This window comes from Myotis daubentonii, chromosome 1 (assembly GCF_963259705.1).
Source record: "Myotis daubentonii chromosome 1, mMyoDau2.1, whole genome shotgun sequence".
Lineage (NCBI taxonomy): Eukaryota > Metazoa > Chordata > Mammalia > Chiroptera > Vespertilionidae > Myotis > Myotis daubentonii.
Genome location: NC_081840.1, coordinates 109052712 through 109076143, shown reverse-complemented (window position 1 = coordinate 109076143; position 23432 = coordinate 109052712). Strand labels below are relative to the sequence as shown.

General features: G+C 52.5%; 1 protein-coding gene across 1 annotated transcript; it reads left to right on the top strand.

Annotated features, from left to right (window-relative positions):
* Window positions 1-93: 93 nt before the first annotated feature.
* On the top strand, window positions 94-19064 carry CSK (C-terminal Src kinase). The gene is made up of 13 exons (XM_059657056.1): window positions 94-230; window positions 13731-13807; window positions 14136-14249; window positions 14371-14483; window positions 14778-14997; window positions 16293-16386; window positions 16579-16644; window positions 16728-16827; window positions 16918-17008; window positions 17439-17512; window positions 17597-17792; window positions 17899-17985; window positions 18230-19064. The coding sequence occupies exons 2-13, from the start codon at window positions 13793-13795 to the stop codon at window positions 18410-18412; spliced, it is 1353 nt and encodes a 450-aa protein (XP_059513039.1). The 5' UTR covers window positions 94-230; window positions 13731-13792; the 3' UTR covers window positions 18413-19064.
* The last annotated feature ends 4368 nt before the right edge of the window (window positions 19065-23432 follow it).

Sequence of the window (23432 nt, the reverse complement as noted above, 5' to 3'; positions counted from 1 at the left end):
CGTTCCCTCCCGCCCCCTTCCCCCGCCTTTCTTCCCTCCCCGGCCCCAGCCGCGCGGTCGGCCCCCTGCCTCCGTCTGGCCGCCCCTCCTTGCCCTCTTCGCACCGAGACCGCGCCCCGCGCGCCCCGGGACCCCTGCTCCCCTCCCCGCTCCCGGGCCACATGGACCGTCCCGCAGGCCGCTGATGCTGCCCGCAGCGTGGTGGCTCGGACCGCAGTTTCCCCGGAGAGGTGAGTGCCGGGCAGGCCTGGAGGAGGTGGGCGTGGGAGCGCCTCCCGGGGCCGAGGGTAGGTCTCCCATGCCGCTGCTTTGGCTTCGCGTCCACTCCCATCCCCCACTTCCCTTGCCCCTCCTTCCTGGGTTCGAATTCTCCCGGGAGTCCCTGTCAGCCTGCCGGAGGGGAGCGCCGGAGGGGCTGCTGCCCTCTGCGCCCCACAGACTGGTCGCAGCGGCCCCGAGTGCCCCCTCTTTCCCCTGTGGAGGCTGGCCGGACCCGGAGGGAGGGGCCTGGGGAAAGGGCAGTTGGCTGTGCCCCGTCCTGGCCCCTGCAGGTTCCCTGGCCGGTCTGGTTCTGACCCCTCCTCCCCTCCCTCCCTCCCTCCCTCAGCTGAGGCTCTGCCGGCTTCAGGAAGCCCAGGGCCCAGAGGGTGAACTTGTCACCCTGAGCCTCCCAGACCAGCCTAAGCCAAGGGACCTCTGGCCTTGGGTGGGGACACTGGGCAGGGCCTTGGTCTGAGGTGGAGGTAACACTGGGTGTGAGGACCATGTCCCACCACCTAGCAGTCTGGTCAGCCCATTCTCCTCGACTTCTCAGGGCCAAGGCCAGGTGTTAGGAAGGGGCGTGTCCAGCCACCAGATTCTTGGAGCTTAACTAGGTTCAGCTCCTCTCCCATTTTGTAGACCAGAGAACTGAGGCTCAAAGGGGGATGTTACTGGTAGTTTTGCCGTCTGTCCTTGCCTCCCCCACACTGCAGGTGGAGGGCTTCTGTAGGTTGAAGGGCAACCAGACGGGCACCTTCACCCATCAGGGACACAGGCTCCCAGCCTGGCCCAAGGGACCCTATGCAGTGAGCATGTGCCCCACAGAGGCTGGCGAGGAGGGAGAGAACTTCCTGCCCCCGCTCTGCTGGGTAGGGCTCAGACAGCATCTGCTCCGCCATGGGATTTCCCTGCTGGTGCCTGCGGCTGGATCCCACCGATGGGGATGTGGTGAATATGTGGGGGGCACCCATCTAGTGTGGCCCTAGAGTTGAGCTGAAACAGCTTGATGGTCAGCTCCAACCCAGCTGTCCCACACCTTGGTCCTAGCTAGCACAGGGACAGCCAGGCTCAGGATGTGAATGGGATCCAGATGGGAAAATGAGAGCCCTGTTTCCAAAGGGAGCACCCTACAGCCTTGGCATAGGAGCATTGTCAGGGGCACCAGGGGCCTGTTCCACGCTCCCCACACCATGGGGGTTCCAGTGTCTTTTTAGGTGGGACCTCAGCAGGAATGGTGAAGGCAGCAAGAGGGAGATTGGGAGTGTGGCAGGATCCTCTTGCTCCTGAAAAGGGTGGGAGGTTCCCTGGAGGATGTTGAGCCATGTCTGAGCCCAGCTTAGGCCTCTACCCTTGATTTTTGAAGTTGTTTTTTCTGGTCATCCTGACATGCAAAGTGGAAGGGATCCAGATGTGGTTGGCCTGTGAGGGCTCCCCTCACCTAGCCGTAATTTTCTTTCCAGCCTGAGGGGCTGGAGCTGAGGCCTGACGTGGTTAGGCGCTTTTATACCACCCAACTATGACCTGTACTGGTGTGGCTGGGGTCCTAAGGCCTTCATAGTAAAGGGTCTGGCTTCACGCTAGCATGTGTGCAGGGATGTGTTTTTTATCTGGTAAGCTTGGTGCCTCCCTCCTTCTCAGAAGTGGTTCCTTTTCTCTTTGAGTTGGGTTGGGGGCAAGGAAGGACAGAAAATGGTCCCCAGCACCAGTGCAGGGGACACCAGGCCCCAAGAGGTTGAGCCCTATGGAGCATCTGAGAGCAGGCAGGGATTGAGGCTAAGGATCCACAGTGGGATGAGGCCTGAGCGGGCAGGATAGCCTGGGTCTAGTTCTGAGTTTCATCTTTTGAGGAATTTCAAAGCCTTGACACACAGTCCCTCCAAAACAGAGGTGTTTGGCCTGGGAAAGACATGGTAGGAAGAGACCCTAATGTATCTGAGGGGCTGCGTCTTAACAGAAGGGTGTCCCATGGCAAAAGATGTCCCAGACACAAGGACCAGAGATGGGGAGCAGGTGGAGCTCAGGAAAGCAAATCTGAGCTCATTGTGAGAAAACTATGTATGTATTAGTTTCTTAACTTAGAAAGTAACAAAACAGCACTCACTACAGGTGATTTAGAAAACAAAACAAAAATCACCCACTATTTTTTTACAGATTGTAGCATTTTGGAATTCCTTGCCAGTCTTTCCTGGTTGTTTCTTCGTCACTATTGTCATTTGAATGTGCAGGCAATGACACCTTTTTTCACTTAATACTGTGTCTATGGGCATTTTCTCATATTGCTACATGGTCTGTGTAGCTTTGCCTCTAAAAACTATAGAATTTTCCAAATACTAGTAGCTACCACAGCAACCTCACCCAGACCTTCTTACTGAGCATGTGCACCTGTTGCCCACCTGTTGTTGTAGTGGTAGTTCCTACAGGCCCCCAAAGCAGCCAGGAGTATTGGAGAGAGTGGGCAACTTGGCTCCCAATCAACGTAGGTTCCAGGCCCGGCCATGCCATTTAGGCCTGGTGGAGGGGCCTTGAAGAGGTCACCCTCTGAGCCAGAGTTCCTTTGTATATACACCAGGGATGGTGATACCTGCTTGGGGGGCAGGGGGTGGATAGTGTAAACTAACCAAGGTGCTAGAAAGTGCTGGCACAGCCCCTGGCTTCTATAGGCACTTTGTCAGGAGGGGTTGGCACTGTTGACGGAGTGCCCACCACAGGCTACCTCAACATATGGGGAAGACAGCTGGGGCAGGCTTAGCTGATGGCTCAACCCAGCCAAGGGCTGGTCTCTGCTGGGGAGCGGGGGGAGCCACTTCTGAAACCCTCTTTCTGTCCCTGAGGCTCTGGACTACTCTGGCCTCCCTGCCTTCCCCCTCCCCATCACCGTGTGATTTGCCAGCCGAGATCATGGGCCTGGCTCTGGGAAGATAGGATACTGGTTGGTTTCTGGAACCTGACCCTACCCATTCTCCTCTTTGCCCAGCATCAGAACTGAGTGGATGAGGCCTCTGTGAGCTCAGCTGCCTCTTGTCTCCACCTTCAGGTACTTCCTAGCCAGTGGTCGGCAATCTCATTAGTCAACAGAGCCAAATATCAACAGCACAATGATTGAAATTTCTTTTGAGAGCCAAATTTTTTAAACTTAAACTATATAGGTAGGTACATTGTTATTAACTTAATTAGGGTACTCCTAAGGCTTAGGAAGAGCCACACTCAAGGGGCCAAAGAGCCACATGTGGCTCGCGAGCCGCAGTTTGCCGACCATGGTCCTAGGCCATTTTGGGAAGCCCTGTGTTTCCCCATTGGAGATAAAGACCTACTTTCCCTGGGAAAACAGACTTGGGCAAGGAACTTAAGCATTCTGATCCCCAACCTGGTACAGCCATGCCAACCTCATCTTCCCAGGTGGCCGGGGGAGGAAAGAAAGCTATGGGGGAGGTAGGGTTTTTAGAGCCTCCTTGCAAGGGAGTTAAAAGAGGACATTGATGTCCACAAATCCCTGGGGAAGTCTTGTGTGTTAGTGCCCTCCTCCTCTTTGGCAGGTGTTCCCCAGGTCTAACCTGGGTGTGCACTGCTGGGACACTGCTTGCTTCCTCTTGTTCTGCTTCTGTGGAAACTAGAGAATTGGGAGTGCCCTCCTGGAGCCACCTCATGGACAGTAGGAGGAAACCAGTCTCAGCTTGTCACTCCCAGGCCTTAGGAGACCATTGTCCCAGATGACCGTAGGATGGCTCAGGACTAACTAGGCAGAGGATCCTCCCCAAAATGGCCCATTCAATGCAGAGGTCCCCCACGCATGTGACCTTGAACTCTGGCTGCCACTCTTCTGCCTGTGAAGTGCTTCCCTCCTCCCTGGTCTTGGTACAGGGGAAGTGGGTATTACAGCTGCCCTCCTGTCCCATAGCTTGGGCTGGGATGAGGTCACAGGGTGGGTCCTCTAAAGATGCTGGTCCGGCTTGGGTAAGCCCTTTGGGTGTTTCTCGGTCCCCACTTCTTGGTTGTGCGGGATGGGCGGAGCAGCAGGCCACCCCTCACACCAGACAAGGAGCACTGCTTCCCTTCCTCCCCTCCTCTGGGTCCCTTCATCCAATGGCTGGAAATAGAATCTGCTAAGTAATGATTAAAGTCAAATTCAAACCTAAAAATAAAGGGCTGGTGAAGAGAGAGCTGGTGTGCTCCCTGCATGGCTGAGGGGTGAAGTGAGCAGGGCGGGGCTAGCTTCGAAAGGCCAAGGCCCTGCTTCCTGGGAGAGGCCACAGTCCACTGGGGTATCAGGACTGCTCCACCAATTGTGGAGTCTCTTAAGCGGGATGCAGCCTGCACTAGTCGGGCAGACTGGCAGGGCCAGGGAGAGAATCCCATTCTTTCCTTGGGGAAACTGAGGCCCAGAAGGGAGAAGTGGTCGGTGACTTTCCGGGAGCTACCCTTGGCAGGCCCCGGGGACCTGAGGGCCACATGCAGCCCAGCTTGCCCTTTCTGCCTGCTCAGTTTCTCTTCCTGGTTTTGAGGTACTATGATGAGAGTAGTTTCTCTCGCACACTAGCTGTGTACGCCTCGGTGGGGCTGGGCCTCCAACCGCAGCTTCCCTCCGCCTCCCCCACCCCCACCCTCACCCTTCTGTGGTCTGGACCCAGAGTTGCAGGAGCAAACAGAAGAGAGGCTGCCTGATGCCCCCTCTGCCTGTCCTGCTCTCCACACAGTTGGAAGCCTTGTGGTGGGTGAAAATCTGGTGTCATTCTGACGCCCGTTCACCCAGCTGCTGCTCTTCAGTCCTGCCCAGTACCTGGTCCTCCCTGAAACTCAGGCATCTGTGGTCTGTGTTGTCCACACTTCAGGGAGCCTGGGGGGGAGAATGAAGAAGGAACCCTGGAAGCTCCCCTACTGGCCTATTGTAGGAGAGACCAGACAGAGAGAGGAGTCAATTAGGGGAGGCCTGTGGTTCCGACTTCCTGGCAGAGCTGAGGATCTGCGTAGGCTGTAATAGTGGAGGGCTTCCTGGAGGGGAAGGGCCGTGAAAATCAAGAAGCATTTGCAGAAGAGGCAGGGTTGGGGCAGAGTTCCTTGCTGGGAGCTTCGACCCTCCCTAGGGTTGCTGACTTGTCTAGTTGCAGTGTGGCCCTAGACAAACTCTTGGCCTCTCTGCGAGGCAGGGTGTGGCACGCACGGAGTGGGCACAGATGGAACTTGTGCTTTTCTGAGCAGGAGGGCCAAGCTCTGGGCAGACCTCCCGTCAGCACCCTCCTCACCTATCTGTCCGTTTTCAGGGTGTCATCTATACTGCCCAAGGAAAAGTTGAAGGTTTTTCCCCTGAACAAATTCAGACAGATCTGAGCTCAACTCCCTGCTCTGCCTCTTGGAAGCTGGGTGACTCTGCTCATAGCCTGGTTCCTCCTCTGACAAATAGATCAGAAAAATCTCACAGGGTTTTTGGAGGATTAAGTAATTAACTCTGGGTGGGTCAGTAGGCTCTCGTTCTGTGCTTTCATTTTTGTAGCCCATCCTGCTGGGGGAGGGTGTTGAACCCCGCTTCTCCCTCACATGGGCATCAAAGCTTATATTCTGTGTTGAACCTCCATTGCTTTCCCTTCTGAGCTGTATTCCTTTCTGAGGATCCCTTTCTGAGATTGGGAGACCAGGAATCTAGGTCTAAGTTCTAGACAGCTCATGGGCCTCTGGGCCTCAGTTTCCCCATCCATAACTTGGGTGAAGAACAACTACACTCTATGATTTCTAAGGGCTTGTTGGAGGTCAGTGCTGAGAGGCTGTATGTAAATACAGGCAAATGGAGATGCAAACTATACAGCCTAGGCTCAGGACTGAGGAGGGCCCCGGGGAGGCCCCAGCCCCTGCTGCCCGGTGCGTGCAGATAATTAGGCCCTGAGTGGTAATTAGAAACCTTTCTGAGCCAGGAGTATCAGCCTCCAGCTGCAAGGCAGCCCCGGGGATGAAATTCCCGCTGGCCTCCTCTCACTTCCCAAACCTCTAGATGGGACTACCAGTCCCACTGAGCCAGCCATTGGAGGCAGGAAAAAAGCCAGTGAGTTGCTGTAATTTTGTTTTTAACACTTTCAGCCATTAAACTGGCACCTCCCCTTAAGGAAGGGGTGCTGAAGGCTGTGGAAGCTCCAGAGATGGGGTTTGGGCAACATACACTGGAGCCAAAGTAGAGCATCCTTCCAGCTCTTCCCTGATCCCCAGAGAAGTATAAGCATCTCCAAGGGTCTGGTGCCCAATTCTGCTGCCCAACCCTGAGACATCTGCAGTGGGGGTGCTGAGGGCTCTGGGACCACCTGCTTGGGTCAGCCAGAACCTTTCACCCCCATAGCCTGGTGTATGGGCAGGGGCACCCCAGTGCCCAAAGCTTTTTCAGAGGTGGGGCTGATTTTACTGCTGCCAAACCAGCCCAACTGCTGGCAGTGCCCCACCCTTCTCAGGTGCACTGCCCTTTCGGAGGGGCATGCCCAAATCAGAAATTCAGTTTTGCTTGTATCTGTCTTGTGACCTGTCAGAAACCTCTGGGCTGGCTTCAAAGCTTTTGTGTGCCCCATGCTGAGCCTTCTTCAGCCTTAACTCCCTCTCTACCACAGTTTGGAATCTTAAGCCTGGCCTGATCTAGCACACACCCCTTCAATTCACTTCCACCTAAAAGCCTCCCAGTTGCAGCTCCCCTCCCTTACCACCTGAAAAGCCTTGCCAGGTTGCCCAGGTCTATCCTGTTTGTTGAGGCACTGAGCACGTTTGACCATGATTGACTATTCGGAGGACATTGAGTGGAGTTCTTGGGGCCCTAAGGGCAGGACCTCCTGGACCCTTTCCTCCTCCTGCCCATCCTGGCCCACCAAGCATAGGGCTGGGTGCACAAGGAGGCTCCTGAAAAACTGACTCAAAGAATGAGAAGGCAAGGTGGACTTGTCTGTTGCCTCCAGTGGCTGCCCGTGCCCCACACCCAGACTCTAGCTGGGTCCTGTGGCAGATCAGAGTCTCTGGGGGCATGGCCCCAAGTTCCCCTAGGTCTCTTGTACACTTCCCCTTTCAGTGGGTATTTTTAGCTGGGTATAAACAGTTACTGAAGGCTCCCATACCCCTTTAGGCAGTGGAGTTTTGGTGAGGGGGGCAGGGCAGGAGCCCCTTGGCCTCCCAGGGCTCTCAGCATGTGCTTGGCTATGGGGGTCTAAAACTGCCCCCAGGGCAGGGAAATGGCAGCCCAGGAATTTCTGGGCTCCCGCCCCCACCAGCCTGGGCTCCCAAGAAAGGCCTGCCTGAGGCTGTGGCCACTGACCTCAGTATTTGGGCACAATGCCCAGCCTGTTCCCAGGACCCCAGCACAAGTACTGCTAGGAGCAGAGTTTGTGGCAGGAAGTCAGAGCGAAGCATTGACTTAACAAAGTTACAAAGTTCCCTGTCCCCTAGTCCTATGGGGGTGGGGTGACAGCTGCTGTCCTTTAGGGTTAAATATAGTCCTGTTGGTTATGGGACTTCAGTGTGGTACAGCCATCCTAGCTTCCCCCTTTCTTTTGTTGGTTCATTCATTCAGCACCCTGGGCCCAGCCCATGCTGGGGACATGAGTCAGCCCCCTGCTTTTCCCCTAAGAGTTCCCAGGCCAGCACAGCTGGGGGATCACAGAAAGTTCCTGACAGAGGTGGCTTTCAAAAAGTTATTTTCAGTCTTATTTTTAGGGGGAAGGTAATAGATGTGTGTTGTTTAAAAAAAAAAGGTCAAGGACAAAATAGCAAATATACAGTGAAAAGTAAGTTTCCCTTGAACTTAATACTCCCCCGTCCCATCTCAGAGGCAACCTTTCTTATTAGTTTCCTCTATCTTTCAAAGATAATCTATGCATATATGAGTTTAGAGAGGAATTGTATGTCACTTTGAAAAATACAACTTGTAATATACCAAGGATGACATTCTGCACTTTGCTCTTTTTTTTTCCTGCACTTTGCTCTTTTATATGACCTTTTGAATGTTTCAAATCTACCAAAAAGCTGAAATAATCCTCCTATATAATAAAAGAGAAACATGTAAATTGACTGTTCCTCCGCTATGCTCACCAGCCAATCAGTCGTGAGTATGCAAATTAACCCAACAAAGATGATGAGTTAATTTGCATACACAGGCGCCGGGCAGAGAGCAGAGCGGGAGAGCTGGCAGGGAGTGGAGTGGCTTGGGGAACTTGGCTCCCCAAGCTGCTAGACAGAGAGCAGAAAGGGAGAGCTGGCGGCTTAGAGGACTTGGCAGAGTGGGAGGCCGTGGGATGGAGACAGAGCAGGAAGGGAAAACCAAGAATGCAGGGAGCACCAGGAATTCTGGGAATAGTAGTTCTGTTGACAGCCCCAGGACCTGAAGCAGAAGCCCAGAGCGTGGGGAACACCAGGAATGCACGGAATCGTAGTTCTGGTGGCAGACAGATCTCCTAGACATTAGAGCAGCGGTTCTCAACCTGTGGGTTGCGACCCCTTTGGGGGTCGAACGACCCTTTCACAGGGGTCGCCTAAGACCATCGGAAAACACATATATAATTACATATTGTTTTTGTGATTAATCACTATGCTTTAATTATGTTCAATTTGTAACAATGAAAATATATCCTGCATATCAGATATTTACATTACAATTCATAACAGTAGCAAAGTTACAGTTATGAAGTAGCAACGAAAATAATTTTATGGTTGGTCACCACAACATGAGGAACTGTATTAAAGGGTCACGGCATTAGGAAGGTTGAGAACCACTGCACTAGAGCAAAGTGAGCTTGGAGCTAGTTACTATTTTGGTGGGAGATGGAGGGAAAGCAAAGGTGAGAGACATAAGTAAAATCAGAGTGTCTAGGAAAAATTAAAGGTAAGATATCCTAAAACTTCCAGGAAATCTCTACCAATGAAACAAAGAAAAAAAAATACCTCTATTATTCTGTGAGCACAAAACCAAACTGGGTTGGGGTCTCAGACAATTTGCTCATATGATTGCAAAGACAGAAACTCCCGGATTGGAGAGGGTGCAGGTGGGGCTGAGGGACCCACCCCCAGTGCACGAATCTTCGTGTACCAGGCCCCTAGTAGTATAATGAAAACCCATATATCCTTTACCCAGATTCACCAGTTCTAAACATTTTGCCACATTTGCATTACCTCTTTTATATACATAGACATGTGTATATATGTATTTTTTTGCTGATATATTTGAGTGTTAGTTGCAGGCATCATACCTTTTACTCCCCCAAGTATTCTATTTTTATTTTATTATTAGTATTCTTTTAATCCTCACCCAAGGAGAGGATATTTTTTCCGTTGATTCTTAGAGAGAGTGGCAGGGAGAGAGAGAAACATGATGTGAACATCAGTTGGTTGCCTGCCACAGGTGGGGATTGGACATGCCCTTGACCTGAGTCAAACCTGCGACCCTTCAGTGCACAAGCCAACATTCCAACCACTGAGCTATAGCAGCCAGGGCTTATTTTATTTTTTATTTATTGATTTTTAGAGAGAGATGTCCATGTGTTGTTCCACTTATTTATGCACTCATTGGTTGATATTTTAAATTTTCTATTGATATTTAGAGAAAGGAAGGGAGAGAGAGAGAGAAAGAAAGAGAAAGAGAGAAATATCGATGTGAGAGAAACATCAATCAGTTGCCTCCTGTATGTACCCCAACAAGGGTCAAACCTGCAATCTGGGTAAGTGCACTGACCAAGGATTGAACTCACCACCCTCTGGTGTATAGGACTACGCTCCAACCAACTGAGTTATACCGGCCAGGGCTCACTGGTTGATTCTTGTAGGTGCCCACACCGTGGATCAAACTCACAACCTTGGCATTTTGGGACAACACTAACCAACTGAGCTACTCAGCCAGGGCTTACTCTGAAGAAGTATTTTGGTGTGGGTCTCTAACATAATCTCAGTACCATGGTCACACTTAATATTGTTGAACATTTCCATTTTCCCAATTGTCCTGTAATGATTTCTATAGCTATTTTTTACCTCTATCTCAGAATCTCATTCAGAATAACTCATTGAATATTGTCACCTTTCTTTTTTCCCCCCAGCTTTATTGACATATAACATTGTAAGTTTAAGGTGTACAGTGTAAGGATTGGATACTTGTATATATTGCAAAACGTTACCACAATATGATTAGTTAACACATCCTTCACCTCACATAATTATCATTTTGTTGTTGTATCCTGCTCCTTTCCTGTCTTATTTAATCTAGAACATTCCCCAGCCTTTGTTTGTTTGTTTTGTCTTTTATGACATTGGCTTTAAGAGTTCAGGCCAGTCCTGACCAGTGTGGCTCAGTGGTTGAGTGTTGATCCATGAACCAGGAAGTCATGGTTCAATTCCCGGTCAGGACACATGCCCGGGATGCGGGCTTGATCCCCAGTAGGGGACATGCAGGAAGCAGCTGATTAATGATTCTCTCTCATCATTGATGTTTCTCTCCTTCTCCTCCTCTCCCTTCTTCTCTGAAATCAATAAAAATACATTTAAGAAGAAAAAAAAGTCCAGGCCAAGTATTTGGGCTCCATCTGATAGCATCCTCCTGAGTGAATCAGGTTCAATAGCTCTACAGATACTACACCAGAATCTGTCCTTCTCAGCATCATAGCAGGAGGCACTCGTCGCTTCTCTTATTATTGGTGATGCTTAATTTGACCATTTGGTTAGCAAGACGTCTGCCAGGTTTCCCTATTGTGAAGGGGCTTTTTTATCTTCTGATTAATCGGTGGGCTGGTATTTGGAAGCTCTGTCTAGCAGCTTTTCCTTTAATAACTTGGGCTGGCTTTTGCCCTTTCTATTTACTCTGTCATGAAGAGTGTTGTGTATCGGCAGCTACAGATCTGTTCTGTCCCTATTAGCTGAAATATGTTGTTCCCTTTTAGGGATACCTGGTCATTTATTTACTTGGCCCCTTATTAATGGACATAAAAAGATCGTCTCCCAATCTCTTGCTACTACAAACGGTACTGTGTGGCCTGTCCCACTACATTTTTTAGGCACATATCCAACCGAAGCATTTCCTCTGCTCCCTGAAAGTTGAGTGGAATTTCCTTGGGGGGAGGGAGTGGGAAGAAAATGCCAAGGCAGGACATGGGAACAGCAGGTAGAAAGCAGGTGTAGCTGAGGCACTGGAGAGCTGGCAAGTCCCAGAGCAGCGCTGGAGCTGCGGGGTTATCGCCAACCCTTTGTACTGATGGGGGCACTGGGTGGTCAGGTTGCAGCCAGTAGAGCAAAGGGAAGAACTTGGCTCCTCCCTCTCCAAGCCCAGCCCCTCAAGGAAGGCCACCCAGATTACTGCTTCCTGGGCTTGTCCCTTCTCTGAGCATCACTAGCTTCTCCTCCTTTACATTCTCTCTCTCCTAGACCAGTGGGGTCCTGGCATGGTCCGCAAGGGAGGCACGGGGAGAGATGGTGACCTCAGGCAAAGCCACTTTGCCTGTTGGCCTCGCTCGGGGTCTCCATCTATAAAATGGGGTAGCCTCTCTCAGTTGTTAGAGGACTTGACAAGCCGTAGCATGCCAAAGACAAGGTCTGGCACAGAATAAGTGCTCAGAAAACAGGGCCTGTTATTATTTTTATTATCATCAAGTCAGTGGGGAGGCGGCAGCAGCTGCAGGCTGGGAAAGGAGTGTTTGCAAACTGACAGCTGAGAGGGTGACTAATGATGCCACAGCCTCTAAGCCCTCCTGCAGTGGCTTGTTTGGGGGCAGAGGGAGGTGTGGGATGTGGAGAGTAAGCAGAGCCCCTATTTAGAAGGGCCTGAGGTTGGGGGCTCCAATTCAAGGTCTGGGCTGTGTGACTTCAGGCAAGTTGTTTTCAACCTTGTGAGCCTTTGTTTCTGCTTCCATAAAGTGGAGGTAAGAAGCTCACAGCTCCCACAATATGTGGACCACAAGAGCCCAGGGGTGGTTTCTGTACCCCAGGCAGCTCAGTTGTATGAATGGGGGCGGGGAGGGGGGCGGGACGGTGCACGCATGGGTCATTCTCCTGTCAGCACAGGTTGGTAGGCTGACCTTTGGGGAAGGGAAGAGAGGTGGGGTGTTTCTGCCAGACACTTCCAAGTCTAGGGCCTCATTCTACTCCTCCCACAGCCTGCTTGCATGGGATCCCAGTCCCTACCTTTCAGAGTGAGGGAGGGATCTGAGGCTCAGAGGGTTGAGTCATTCACCCAAGTTGCACACTTGATAGTGCCAGGTCTGCCTGACTCTAGAACAGCGGTTCTCAACCTGTGGGTCGTGACCGAACGACCCTTTCACAGGGATCGCCTAAGACCATCGGAAAACACATATATAATTACATATTGTTTTTGTGATTAATCACTATGCTTTAATTATGTTCAATTTGTAACAATGAAAATACATCCTGCATATCAGATATTTACATTATGATTCATAACAGTAGCAAAGTTACAGTTCTGAAGTAGCAACGAAAATAATTTTATGGTTGGGGTCACCACAACATGAGGAACTGTATTAAAGGGTCGCGGCATTAGGAAGGTTGAGAACCACTGCTCTAGAACCAGGAGTGAGGCCTGGAAGTGGGGTGGTTCTCCCGGTTCTACCTCCCTGGCTCTTTCTGGTCTCTGAGATCACACGCTCTGCTGCTGAGGCCCCATGACCCCCAAAAGTAAACCCTGGTTCCTCCCATTGCCCTCTGAAGCCCCTGCACCCTGCAAGGTTTATGGCAGGTCCAACACGGTGAATTGCCACAGAGTGCACCCACCCCATCTGGGCTCAGGCAATTGCACAACAGCATCCAGAAGCCTCTTCTGTCACTGCCTCCTCCCACGGCAGTCACCGTCCTGCACCATGGGTTAACACTCTGTTTAGAGGCTTATCCATGTTTCATAGCTGTAGCTTATCAATGTTCATCACAGCACAGTGTTATATTCCGTGGGTATACCACAGTTTATCCATCTGACTTTTCGGAGGCATTTGGGCAGCTGTCCATTTTGAGGCTTATTACAAATCGTGCTGCAGTGAGTGCCCTGTGCCTGCTTCAGTGGACACCTGCCCTGTTTTCTGTTGGGTGTGCACCCTGAAGTGGGATTACCAGGCTATAGGGTCAGTGTACCTTGGCTTAAAGATACTGCCTGGGCAAGTTTTTATAGACACAGAAACTAGGAGGCCCACAGAGGACAGGTGACTTTCCCAAGTCAGATGGCACCTTCCCCAGGTTCACAGAACTTCCCTAGGCCCTCTTCCCCTGCCGACCAGTTAGCTAGCATCAGGCTTGGGGCTGCTGGGGCAGGTGGCACTGGTGCTACTCAGCCCCCGAACCTCCTTTGCCTCTGTTGGCTATTCTGTCAGTCTGTAAGGCCCACTATGGGCCTAGGGTTGGTGGCTCCCTCACTCCCAGTGCCAGCTCTGGCTGGCTTTGGCACCTGTTTATATTGCTATGGGAAAGGAGTGGGATCTTAGTGACTTGGGCGGGGGGGCATATTCTCATACTTCTCAATCTTCCTTTTCTCCCCACAGCTCTCATGGTACCAAGGGACAGGTTGGCCTTCCTGTGACACCGGGACGCCAGATCTGAGAAGATGTCAGCAATACAGGTACCATGGGGGCAGGGCCTAGGGCAGTTGAGCATCCCCATCCCCCATGGGGATGCTAAGCAGAAAAAAAGGACTCAGATCAATTCATTCCCCTTTTTCCCAGCCCTCTGTCCTAACCCTGGCTTTCAACAAAGTAGAATTCTAGGGTCCACTGTCACAGGGCCCTCAGGTCTCAGTCAGTGGAGAATATCAACTGGAAGGAACCCAAAGTTCTTGTGGGAAGTAGCACCTCACCTGGCCCGCAAGAGCTATGACTTCGAGGGTTTGTGGGCAGGTGGGTGGAGAGGGGCCCCAGGCTGCACCTGCCCATTTGTTGCCTGTCCTGCAGGCCGCCTGGCCATCTGGTACAGAATGTATTGCCAAGTACAACTTCCATGGCACTGCTGAGCAGGACCTTCCCTTCTGTAAGGGAGATGTGCTTACCATTGTGGCCGTCACCAAGGTAATCAGGGACCTCACATGTCTACCCCCACCCTCTCCCACCTCTGGGCATTCCCTCTGGGTCCTGGTTCCCTGCAGAGGAGGGTGGGCCTGAGAGCGTGTTTGGGCTGCCCTTCCCCCAGGACCCCAACTGGTACAAAGCCAAGAACAAGGTGGGCCGTGAGGGCATCATTCCAGCCAACTATGTCCAAAAGCGGGAGGGCGTGAAGGTCGGCACCAAACTTAGCCTCATGCCGTGAGTACCTGGGGGATCCTCTCCCAGTCTGGGGAGGAGGGAGGATGAGGAACTTTGGTTCCCCCAGGAAAGAGTCAGGAAAACTGGGAGACCAGAGGAAAGGGCTGAAATGTCCTGAGGGCTTCTCAAGATAAGGGGAAGGGAATGGGTGCTGGACCTCAAAGCGGGAGGATGGGCCTAGGACAGAGGGAGGGCCTTCAGAACGTGGAGACTGCAAGATGCAGGAGGAGACCGGCAGGGGCACCAGGCTCGTTACCCTTGGGCCACCGTGACCGCTGGCCTGTCGTCCCCCAGTTGGTTCCATGGCAAGATCACACGGGAGCAGGCAGAACGGCTTCTCTGCCCACCAGAGACGGGCCTGTTCCTAGTGCGGGAGAGCACCAACTACCCTGGTGACTACACGCTGTGTGTGAGCTGTGATGGCAAGGTGGAGCACTACCGTATCATGTACCACGCTAGCAAGCTCAGCATTGATGAGGAGGTGTACTTCGAGAACCTCATGCAGCTGGTGGAGGTGAGCTGCAGCGCCCACAGGCCTGGATGTTGGCGCCAGTCCCACTGCTTCTGGCTTTGTGACCTCAGGACTGTCATGCAGACTGGATGGCACTTACTATGTGCCAAGGTAGATCTCTGATCCCACAATGCCACCACAGGGAGGGTGGCACTATCCCCATTTCTTTTTCTTACTTTTTTTTCTTAATCCTCACCTGAGGATAATTTTTCCATTGATCTTTAGAGAGAAAATGTAAGGGAAGGAGGAGGGGGAGAGAAAGAGAGAAACATTGATATGAGAGAGACACATCGACTGGTTGCCTGCCTCATGTACCCCAACTGGGCCAGGAATTGAACCTGCAGCCGAGGTATGTGCACTTGGCTGGGAATTGAACCTGAGACCCTTTAGTCTTCAGGCTGATACTCTAACCACTGAGAAAATTGGCCAGGGCCCCATTTCTTTTTTCTTAAGTACTAGTTTTGTGTGTTTTTAAGAATATTTTTATTTATTTTTAGAGAGAGAGGAAGGGAGAGGGAGAGAGAAAGAGAAGCATTGATGTGAGAACAGAACACCGATCGGCTGTCTCCTACACGCCCCTTAATGGAGATTGAGCCACAACCTGGGCATGTGCCCTGACCAGGAATCAAACCAGCAACCTTTTGGTGCATGAGATGACGCTCAACCAACTAAGCCACACCAGCCAGGGCACTATCCCCATTTCATTGGCCAGGTTCAGAGCAGTTAAGATACTTGCCTGAGGTCACATAACTATAAATTGGAGGTGCCAGGATTTGAATCCTGGAACTAGTTTCCTTCCAGCCACTTACAGCACTACATGTCCAAGGTGTGTATATAAGCATGACCTCATGAGCTACACCTAATGGCCAGGGTCCCCTGGACTCGTGCACCTTCAAGGATATGCCCACGTGTCCCTGTAGCTCCAGGCAGCCTCCCAGATGCCTCCAGAATTCACTCTCAGCTTGTTCCCCTGCCTGTCTGGCTAGGCCTCTGGCAGGGAAGAGTCCTGGGCATGCCTGGCTACAGACTGGTGTCTGGACTGAGTCAGGGAATGCTGGCGAGGACCAGAGTGGTAGCAACAATGGGGGATCTGTCCAGCAACTGGGTGTGAGGTGGCATGGCCAGTGGGTCATTTGTCAGTCTGGGGCCTCCCTAACCCCAAGCCCTGCCGGAAATAGAGAGCCCTCCCCAACCAAAGCTACGTGGGGCTGGTTGGTATGAGCCTCTGCCTCCCTCTGGTGGTCAGATCAGGGCAGTGCATGTGAGCAGCTGATGATGGCCTGTCCTGTACCCTGCAGCACTATACCTCAGATGCAGATGGACTCTGCACTCGGCTCATCAAGCCAAAGGTCATGGAGGGCACAGTGGCAGCCCAGGATGAGTTCTTCCGCAGTGAGTGCCACCCCCATCCCCAGTTCTCGCTTGCCTACTTGCCTCCTGCTACCCAGGCTTCTTGGCACTTCCCATCCCAGATGCTCTGGAGACTTCAGGGAACCCCACACACTATAGTCGGCCTCTGTCTCTCCTGCTGTTGGACTCTGCTCCAGCCTCATCACCCCTCACTGGACCCTTTCCTTCTACCAGGTGGCTGGGCGCTGAATATGAAGGACCTGAAGCTGCTGCAGACCATTGGGAAGGGGGAGTTTGGAGGTGAGCAAGAGGAGTTGGGAGCCCTTCGAGGGGCCGAGGGACGGTGGGGAGTCTGGGAATAACACCAAACACTCTCCACACAGATGTGATGCTGGGCGATTACCGAGGGAACAAAGTCGCTGTCAAATGCATTAAGAACGATGCCACTGCCCAGGCCTTCCTGGCTGAAGCCTCGGTCATGACGTGAGTTGGGTAGGGGGTGCATAGGAAGGTTGCGATGAGGGGTAGGGGTGAGGTGGCTCGGCAGGCTCTGATCACTTCATCCTGCCCCAGGCAACTTCGGCATAGCAACCTGGTACAGCTTCTGGGCGTGATTGTGGAAGAGAAGGGCGGACTCTACATCGTCACCGAGTACATGGCCAAGGTGTGCACCAGCCCCAAGAGTCAGCCCTGTGCCGGAGCTGAATACGTGGGCTTTCCAACTGCCTCAGGCCCCCGCTGTATCGTTGGGCCCCTCTTTCCAATTGAGTTCTGAAGTCCCCACAGCTCAGCTTTTGTCCTGGCTCATCATTGTTCACTTCGATGTTGGACAAATTGTATTGCCTCTAAGCTCCGTTTTCTCACCTGTGAAATGGAGATACTAACAAAGTTTACCTCAGAGAGTGATGAGAATTAAGAGAATGCTCAGCAGTGTCCAGCTGTAGAACCTAGTATTCATGTCACCTCCTCCATGTTCCTCTCCTTTCCTAACACCTTCCTTGGGTGTCACCCTTTACCCAGCCTCGGGTCCACTGTTCCCAAGGACTAGAGGGCAAGTCTAACCTGTGGGCCATGGTCTGTCTCTCCTGCCCCAGGGGAGCCTGGTGGATTATCTTCGGTCACGGGGTCGGTCGGTGCTGGGCGGAGACTGTCTCCTCAAGTTCTCACTGTGAGTGAAGCAGCCCCTGGGGGAGGGGCCCTACCCTGGTATGGGAAGCCTGTCTGAGGGGACCTGTGGCTGCCTCGCCCCCAGAGACGTTTGCGAGGCTATGGAATACCTGGAAAGCAACAACTTTGTGCACCGGGACCTGGCTGCCCGAAATGTGCTGGTGTCTGAGGACAACGTGGCCAAGGTCAGCGACTTTGGCCTCACCAAGGAGGCCTCCAGCACCCAGGACACAGGCAAGCTGCCAGTCAAGTGGACAGCCCCCGAAGCCCTGAGAGAGAAGGTGGGTGGGCCTCCCGCTATATCCTGAGCAGTGGGAACAGGGGTTCTGGGTCACCCTACCCCCAAATTTCCAGGGTCTGACACAGCTTTTCCCATCCACATGGCAGAAATTCTCCACCAAGTCTGACGTGTGGAGTTTCGGAATCCTTCTCTGGGAAATCTACTCCTTTGGGCGAGTGCCTTATCCAAGAATTGTGAGTGTGGGCACTGGGGAGGGACCTGGCTGGGGCTGTGGGAGGGGCAGGCCTGGAGTGGGTCCTCCCTGGGCCCTGCTTCCCTAGTCTGAGGCCTAGAAGCTTGTCCTCAGGACCTTCCAGGCCACTTCCTGGGCCTGGGTGTGCGGCAGAGCTAAAGGGGACCCCTGAAGAGGGATGCTGAGTAGGGATCCCCTCCAGGGGTTAGGCCCTGCACAGATTCATGCCACCCATCTGCCCTCAGCCCCTGAAGGACGTCGTCCCTCGGGTAGAGAAGGGCTACAAGATGGATGCCCCTGACGGCTGCCCGCCTGCAGTCTACGAGGTGATGAAGAACTGCTGGCAGCTGGACGCCGCCGCACGGCCCTCCTTCCTGCAGCTCCGAGAGCAGCTCGAGCACATCAAGACCCACGAGCTGCACCTGTGACGTCTGGGCTCGCACAGGTCATGGGCCTCTGGGGACTCAACCTGAGAGACTGGACCTCGTGCCCCTACTCACTGGGCCTAACCGGAACTGAGCCCAGTGGACCTCTTTCCTCTGCCCCAGCCTGTGCCCCCCCGGCCCCTCAGGGACCCCGCCTAGGCCCGGCACCTCTCATGGACCCACCTGTGGGATTTGGGGAGTCCCGCTGAAGGCCAAGAAGAGAGGAGGGTGAGGAGCAGGAGGCAGATGCCCCACCATGGTCAGGCTTCCCTGGCCTCCCATCTCTCACCTTCCTCGAGTTTTATTCCTTTCCTTTTTTGAGGTTCTTTTCCATGTGCTTATTTTTTATTATTTTTCACAATAAGAAGAAAGAAAGTACCCAGGAAATGGGCATTTTACAAGAAGTACGAATCTTATTTTTCCTGTCCTGCCCAGGGTTGGGGAAACCAGGCCCATCTCCAGGGACCCATCGCCCCAGCCTCGTTCCCCGTTCCGTGTTCTGTGTCGCCTCGGTCGCCCTGTGTTTGCGCTTGACCATGTTGCACTGTTTGCATGCGCCCGAGGCGGACGTCTGTCAGGGGCTTGGAGCTTGTGTGTGCTGCTGCCGCCTGCCTTGTGAGATAGAATTGTAATAAACCACTCCATGAGGACACCACTGCCCAGCCTCGGCGCTTACTCCCTGAGCCTGCCTGCCCCCATCTCCTATCCCCATGTCATCTTGTCCATCCCCCTGTCTCTGTGAGTGGGGCTGTGCTTGCCCTGTGAGTGGAGTGGGTGGGGAGCACGGCCGGAAGAGGTGGCCACCGCTTTGTGTAAGCTGCACCCATGAGTGTCCTGTGTCTGCCGTGGGAGCTCTCACTACTACCCTCCCCTACATTCTGCTATAGCCCCAGGCTTAGCCCTGGGACCATCTGGGCTCTGGAGGCCTGTCCTCAGGGTAATGCCTGGGGTCCTGGCTGCCTCTCCTGCTGTGTTGTTCAAGCCATCAGCACAAGGAGGGCTGGAACCAAGCTTGGGGGAAGGGGAGGTAAATGGGGAGGTGCCAGCCTGACCAGATACAGATGGGGCCCCCCTGGTAGGAGGCAAAGTAAATACCTCAGAGGAGATGTTGACCTGGAGGGAGAAGGGAGGGAGGCTCTGAGCTGCTGGTGGTTCTCACAGTTCACCGGAGATGTAAGCACTGCCCAGCCCCAGGCCCGAGTATGCAAATGTGAGCAGCCTCCAGGGGCCACGGTTGGGGAATGAGGACTAGCCACATAGTTCTGTGCTGGCTGTTGTTCCCAGGGCAATGGTCAGCACAGAACCTCTGAGGGCCAGGGGGAGGCTCACTTCATTCTGAGACAGGAAGCTGGGGGTCTTCTTGTCCAGTTGGGGTTCTGACCCTTCCTGCTCCAGTCAGCAGGGCCTGAAATTCAGGCAGTTCTTTTTTTCTTTTTCTAAAATATATTTGGGAGAGGGGAAGAGGGACAGAGAAGGGGAGAGAAACATCAATGTGAAAGAGAGAAACATTGGTCAGCTGCCTCCAGTAAGGGCCCCCCCCCCCCAACCCCCGACCAGAAATCAAACCCCAAACCTCTGACGGGAATGGAACCTGCCGCCTTCTGGTGCAGGGTAGTTACTACGCTCCAACCAACTGAGCCACGCCCGCCAGGGCTCCGGGCAGGTGACTGCAATGTGCCTGTGCCTGCACTGCCATCCAGCCAACATCATCTCCCAGCACAGCAGCCTCCTTGCCTCCCCCAGTCTAACCTCTCATTTTTCTAAAACTAGACCATTCAACCACAAATATTTGAAAACCTGCTGTGTGCTAGAACTGGAGTTCAGTAGTGAGCTAATACCCTGTGGAGTTCAGTTAGGAAAACAATCACAAAGACAGTTAACTACAGCCCTGGTCAGTGTTCTCAGTGGTTAGAGCATCAGCCCATACACCAAAGGGTGTGGGTTCTATTCATGGGTAAGGGCATGTACCTGGGTTGTAGATTCGATCCTGGCCTGGTCAGGGCATGTACAGACACCACCAGTCAATGTGTCTCTCACATTGATGTTTCTTTCTCTATATTTCTCTCCTCCCTCCTCCCACTCTCTCTAAAAATCAATGGGAAAAGTATCCTCAGATGAGGATTAACAGCAAAAAAAAAGTTAATTACAGAACTGGTAAGTGCTATATGAAAGAAACATGTAGTGATGGAAGGGGTGAGTGGAATGCGCCTGCCAGGGGAGAGGGACTGTCCTGGAGAGGGAGTCACGAAGCTGGGGCAAGAGTGGGTGAGGAGTTCTGGTTTATAGTCGTTGGTACTGTGGTCTAGGGCAGTGATGGCAAACCTTCTGAGCTCGGCGTGTCAGCATTTTGAAAAACCCTAATTTAACTCTGGTGCCGTGTCACATAGAAATTTGTTGATATTTGCAACCATAGTAAAACAAAGATTTATATTTTTGATATTTATTTTATATATTTAAATGCCATTTAACAAAGAAAAATCAAAAAAATGAGTTCACGTGTCACCTCTGACACACGTGTCATAGGTTCGCCATCACTGGGCTAGGGGATTTTGACAGTGGGTTCTCACTAGCTGCTCCGACCCGGCTTGGTTCAGAAATGAAATGGTGCCAGTCATGAGAGGGGCCCGGCAGGCACCCTGAAGCAATTGGGAGTAAGAGAAAGGGTCCAGCTGATGGGGCCCTGAGGGAATGCAGGCCCAGGCAGCTGGATGTTCCTATTCTTTCTACCTGTTGGCATGTGAGCTTCCTTTAGTCTCCCCTTTCTCTCACTTGGTTTATAGTTTTTTGTTTTCCCCTTCCACCCTCTGCTCTGTGCTGGCCACTGGCTCACAGATGAGCAAGACACCGCTCCCTCCAGGAGCTCAAGGACAGGTGGGGACCCCACTCAAGACTCAATTCAGTGCCCAGAATCTGGTAGGGGTTACCAACAGCCCACAACAAGCCCGTGAGGCAGGGGAAGGTGGGGAGCAGCTTCTCAGACACTTGGAGGACAAGCAGGGACAGAGCAAGTGTCTGGTAAAGACGGCATTGCCTAGCAAAGGTGGTGAGGTGCTTAAGTGCGGCTGGGGCAGAGGTGCCAGGGGTGTGGTTTGGGAGCAAGTAAGGCTGAAGAGAAAATGGCCCAGACCCACCTGGTTTTGCAGGCCCCACAAGGAGTTTAGCTTCATGCAGAGATGACCAGGAGCAATAAAGGGTTTAGGACAGAGGAATGACATGGTCAGATCTGTATTTTAGAAATATCCTTCTGACTACCATCTGGCCTTGGGGGTTATGTACGAAGTGGAGACAGGGAGACTAGTGGGGAGGTTGCAGTAAGCCAGGCAGGTGATTGGTGGTGTCCTAGGCTGGGGGAGCCAGTAGGAGGTGGAGAGGAAGAGGAACACAGCTGTCTGTCAGGCCCTGTTCTAAGCACAATAGGTAGGTGTATTACCTCATGTAACTCTCCAAACAACTCTCGGAGATACTGTTATTCATTTTACAAGTAAGGAACCGAGGCTTGGAGAGACTCGGGAACAGTAGTGGGAGAGGGGAAGAGCTTGCTGATGGGTGATGAGAGGAGGAAGCAGAAGGGATCTGCGGGGTTCCGGTCTCTGGCTCCATAAGATGAGAGTGCCACCCACGAGACCCCAGCCACAGAAGAGGATGGGCTGAGGGGTGGAGAAGAGGAGTTTGGTTTGGACATGTCACCTGGGGGTCTGGGGGCATCCAAGCAGAGTTGTCCCCTGCAGAGTTGGACATTTATTCGGGCCTGAGGCTCCAGGAGAAGATGAGCTGAAAGTGGAGATTTGAGGATCATGGCACAGCTGTAGTGCTTGAAACCATGGGCATTGACAAGCTTGCCAGGGAGCATGTGGTGAGCGAGGAGAGATGCCCAATGGAAGGGCTGAGGAGGCAGAGCAGTGGCAAAGGACCTCCGGGCAGCCAGAAAGCTGGGGGGCAGCGGGGAGCCTTGGGAGGGCTGGGCGTGGGGGACGGATATCCATAGCATTTCACATTGCAGAGACTGGGTTCAGAAGTATCCGCTAGGCACAGAGAGCAGGGGCCACTGCCAGGCCTTGCTGGATCAGTTTTTACCCAATGGGCAGCAGGGGCAGCAGCTGGGAAGATCAGCTGGGAGGTGAAGAAGCAGGACCCGGGTGGGGCCCAAGCTTTCCACAGCCTGGCTGTGAAGGTGCAGGAGAAAGCGAGTGAAGGTGGCTGAGGATTTAGTGTTGAGAAATGAAGTATGGCTTTTAGCATGTCCTACATTTTTCCATTTACAGCCTTGATTTTAATTAAGCTCAGAGCTTCAGTAACTGAATCCTACCAAGAACTTACAAACTACAGTAAACCTCAGCTATCCAGAATTCTCGGAAAAAGAGCCACTCTGGAAAACCAACATTTATCTGGATAAAAATACTTGACGTACAGGATTACTTACTTTTTTAAATGTGCTTATTATGGAAATTATCAAACAGAAAAGTCAAGGGAAGAATATAATGAACCTACCATCCAACCTGAAGAGTTATCGATTCAAGGTCACATGCTGTGCCACCCACACACCCATGGTCTGGGGTATTTGGAAGCAGATCCTAGACACTATATCAATGCCGTCAGAAAGCTTTGGTACATTTCTCCAAAAGACAAGACTTTTTAAAAATATAACCACAATATTCTTACTTCAAAATATTTAACAATAATTTCTTAATTTAATCCAATATCCATCGTCCAAATCTCCCCAATTGTCTCATTCACTCCTCCACCCCCCTTTAGTTGGTTAAAATTAGGCTTCAAACAAGGTTTACATATTGCATTTGTTTGTCTCTTTCTATTTTCATGTAGTTTATTTGTTGAGAAAACCAGGCTGCTTGGAGGCATGAGCCTTTGGGAATCTGGTAGAGAGCTGAGCATGACAATGAAGAGAGCAGGACAGGGAAGGATGGGGTGGATGCTGGCCACACAGTCAGGACATCCACCTGCAGGACAGAGACAGCAGGCAGCATGTGGAGGCCCTTCCTGAGCAAAGAGGAGAGACCAGGGCTAC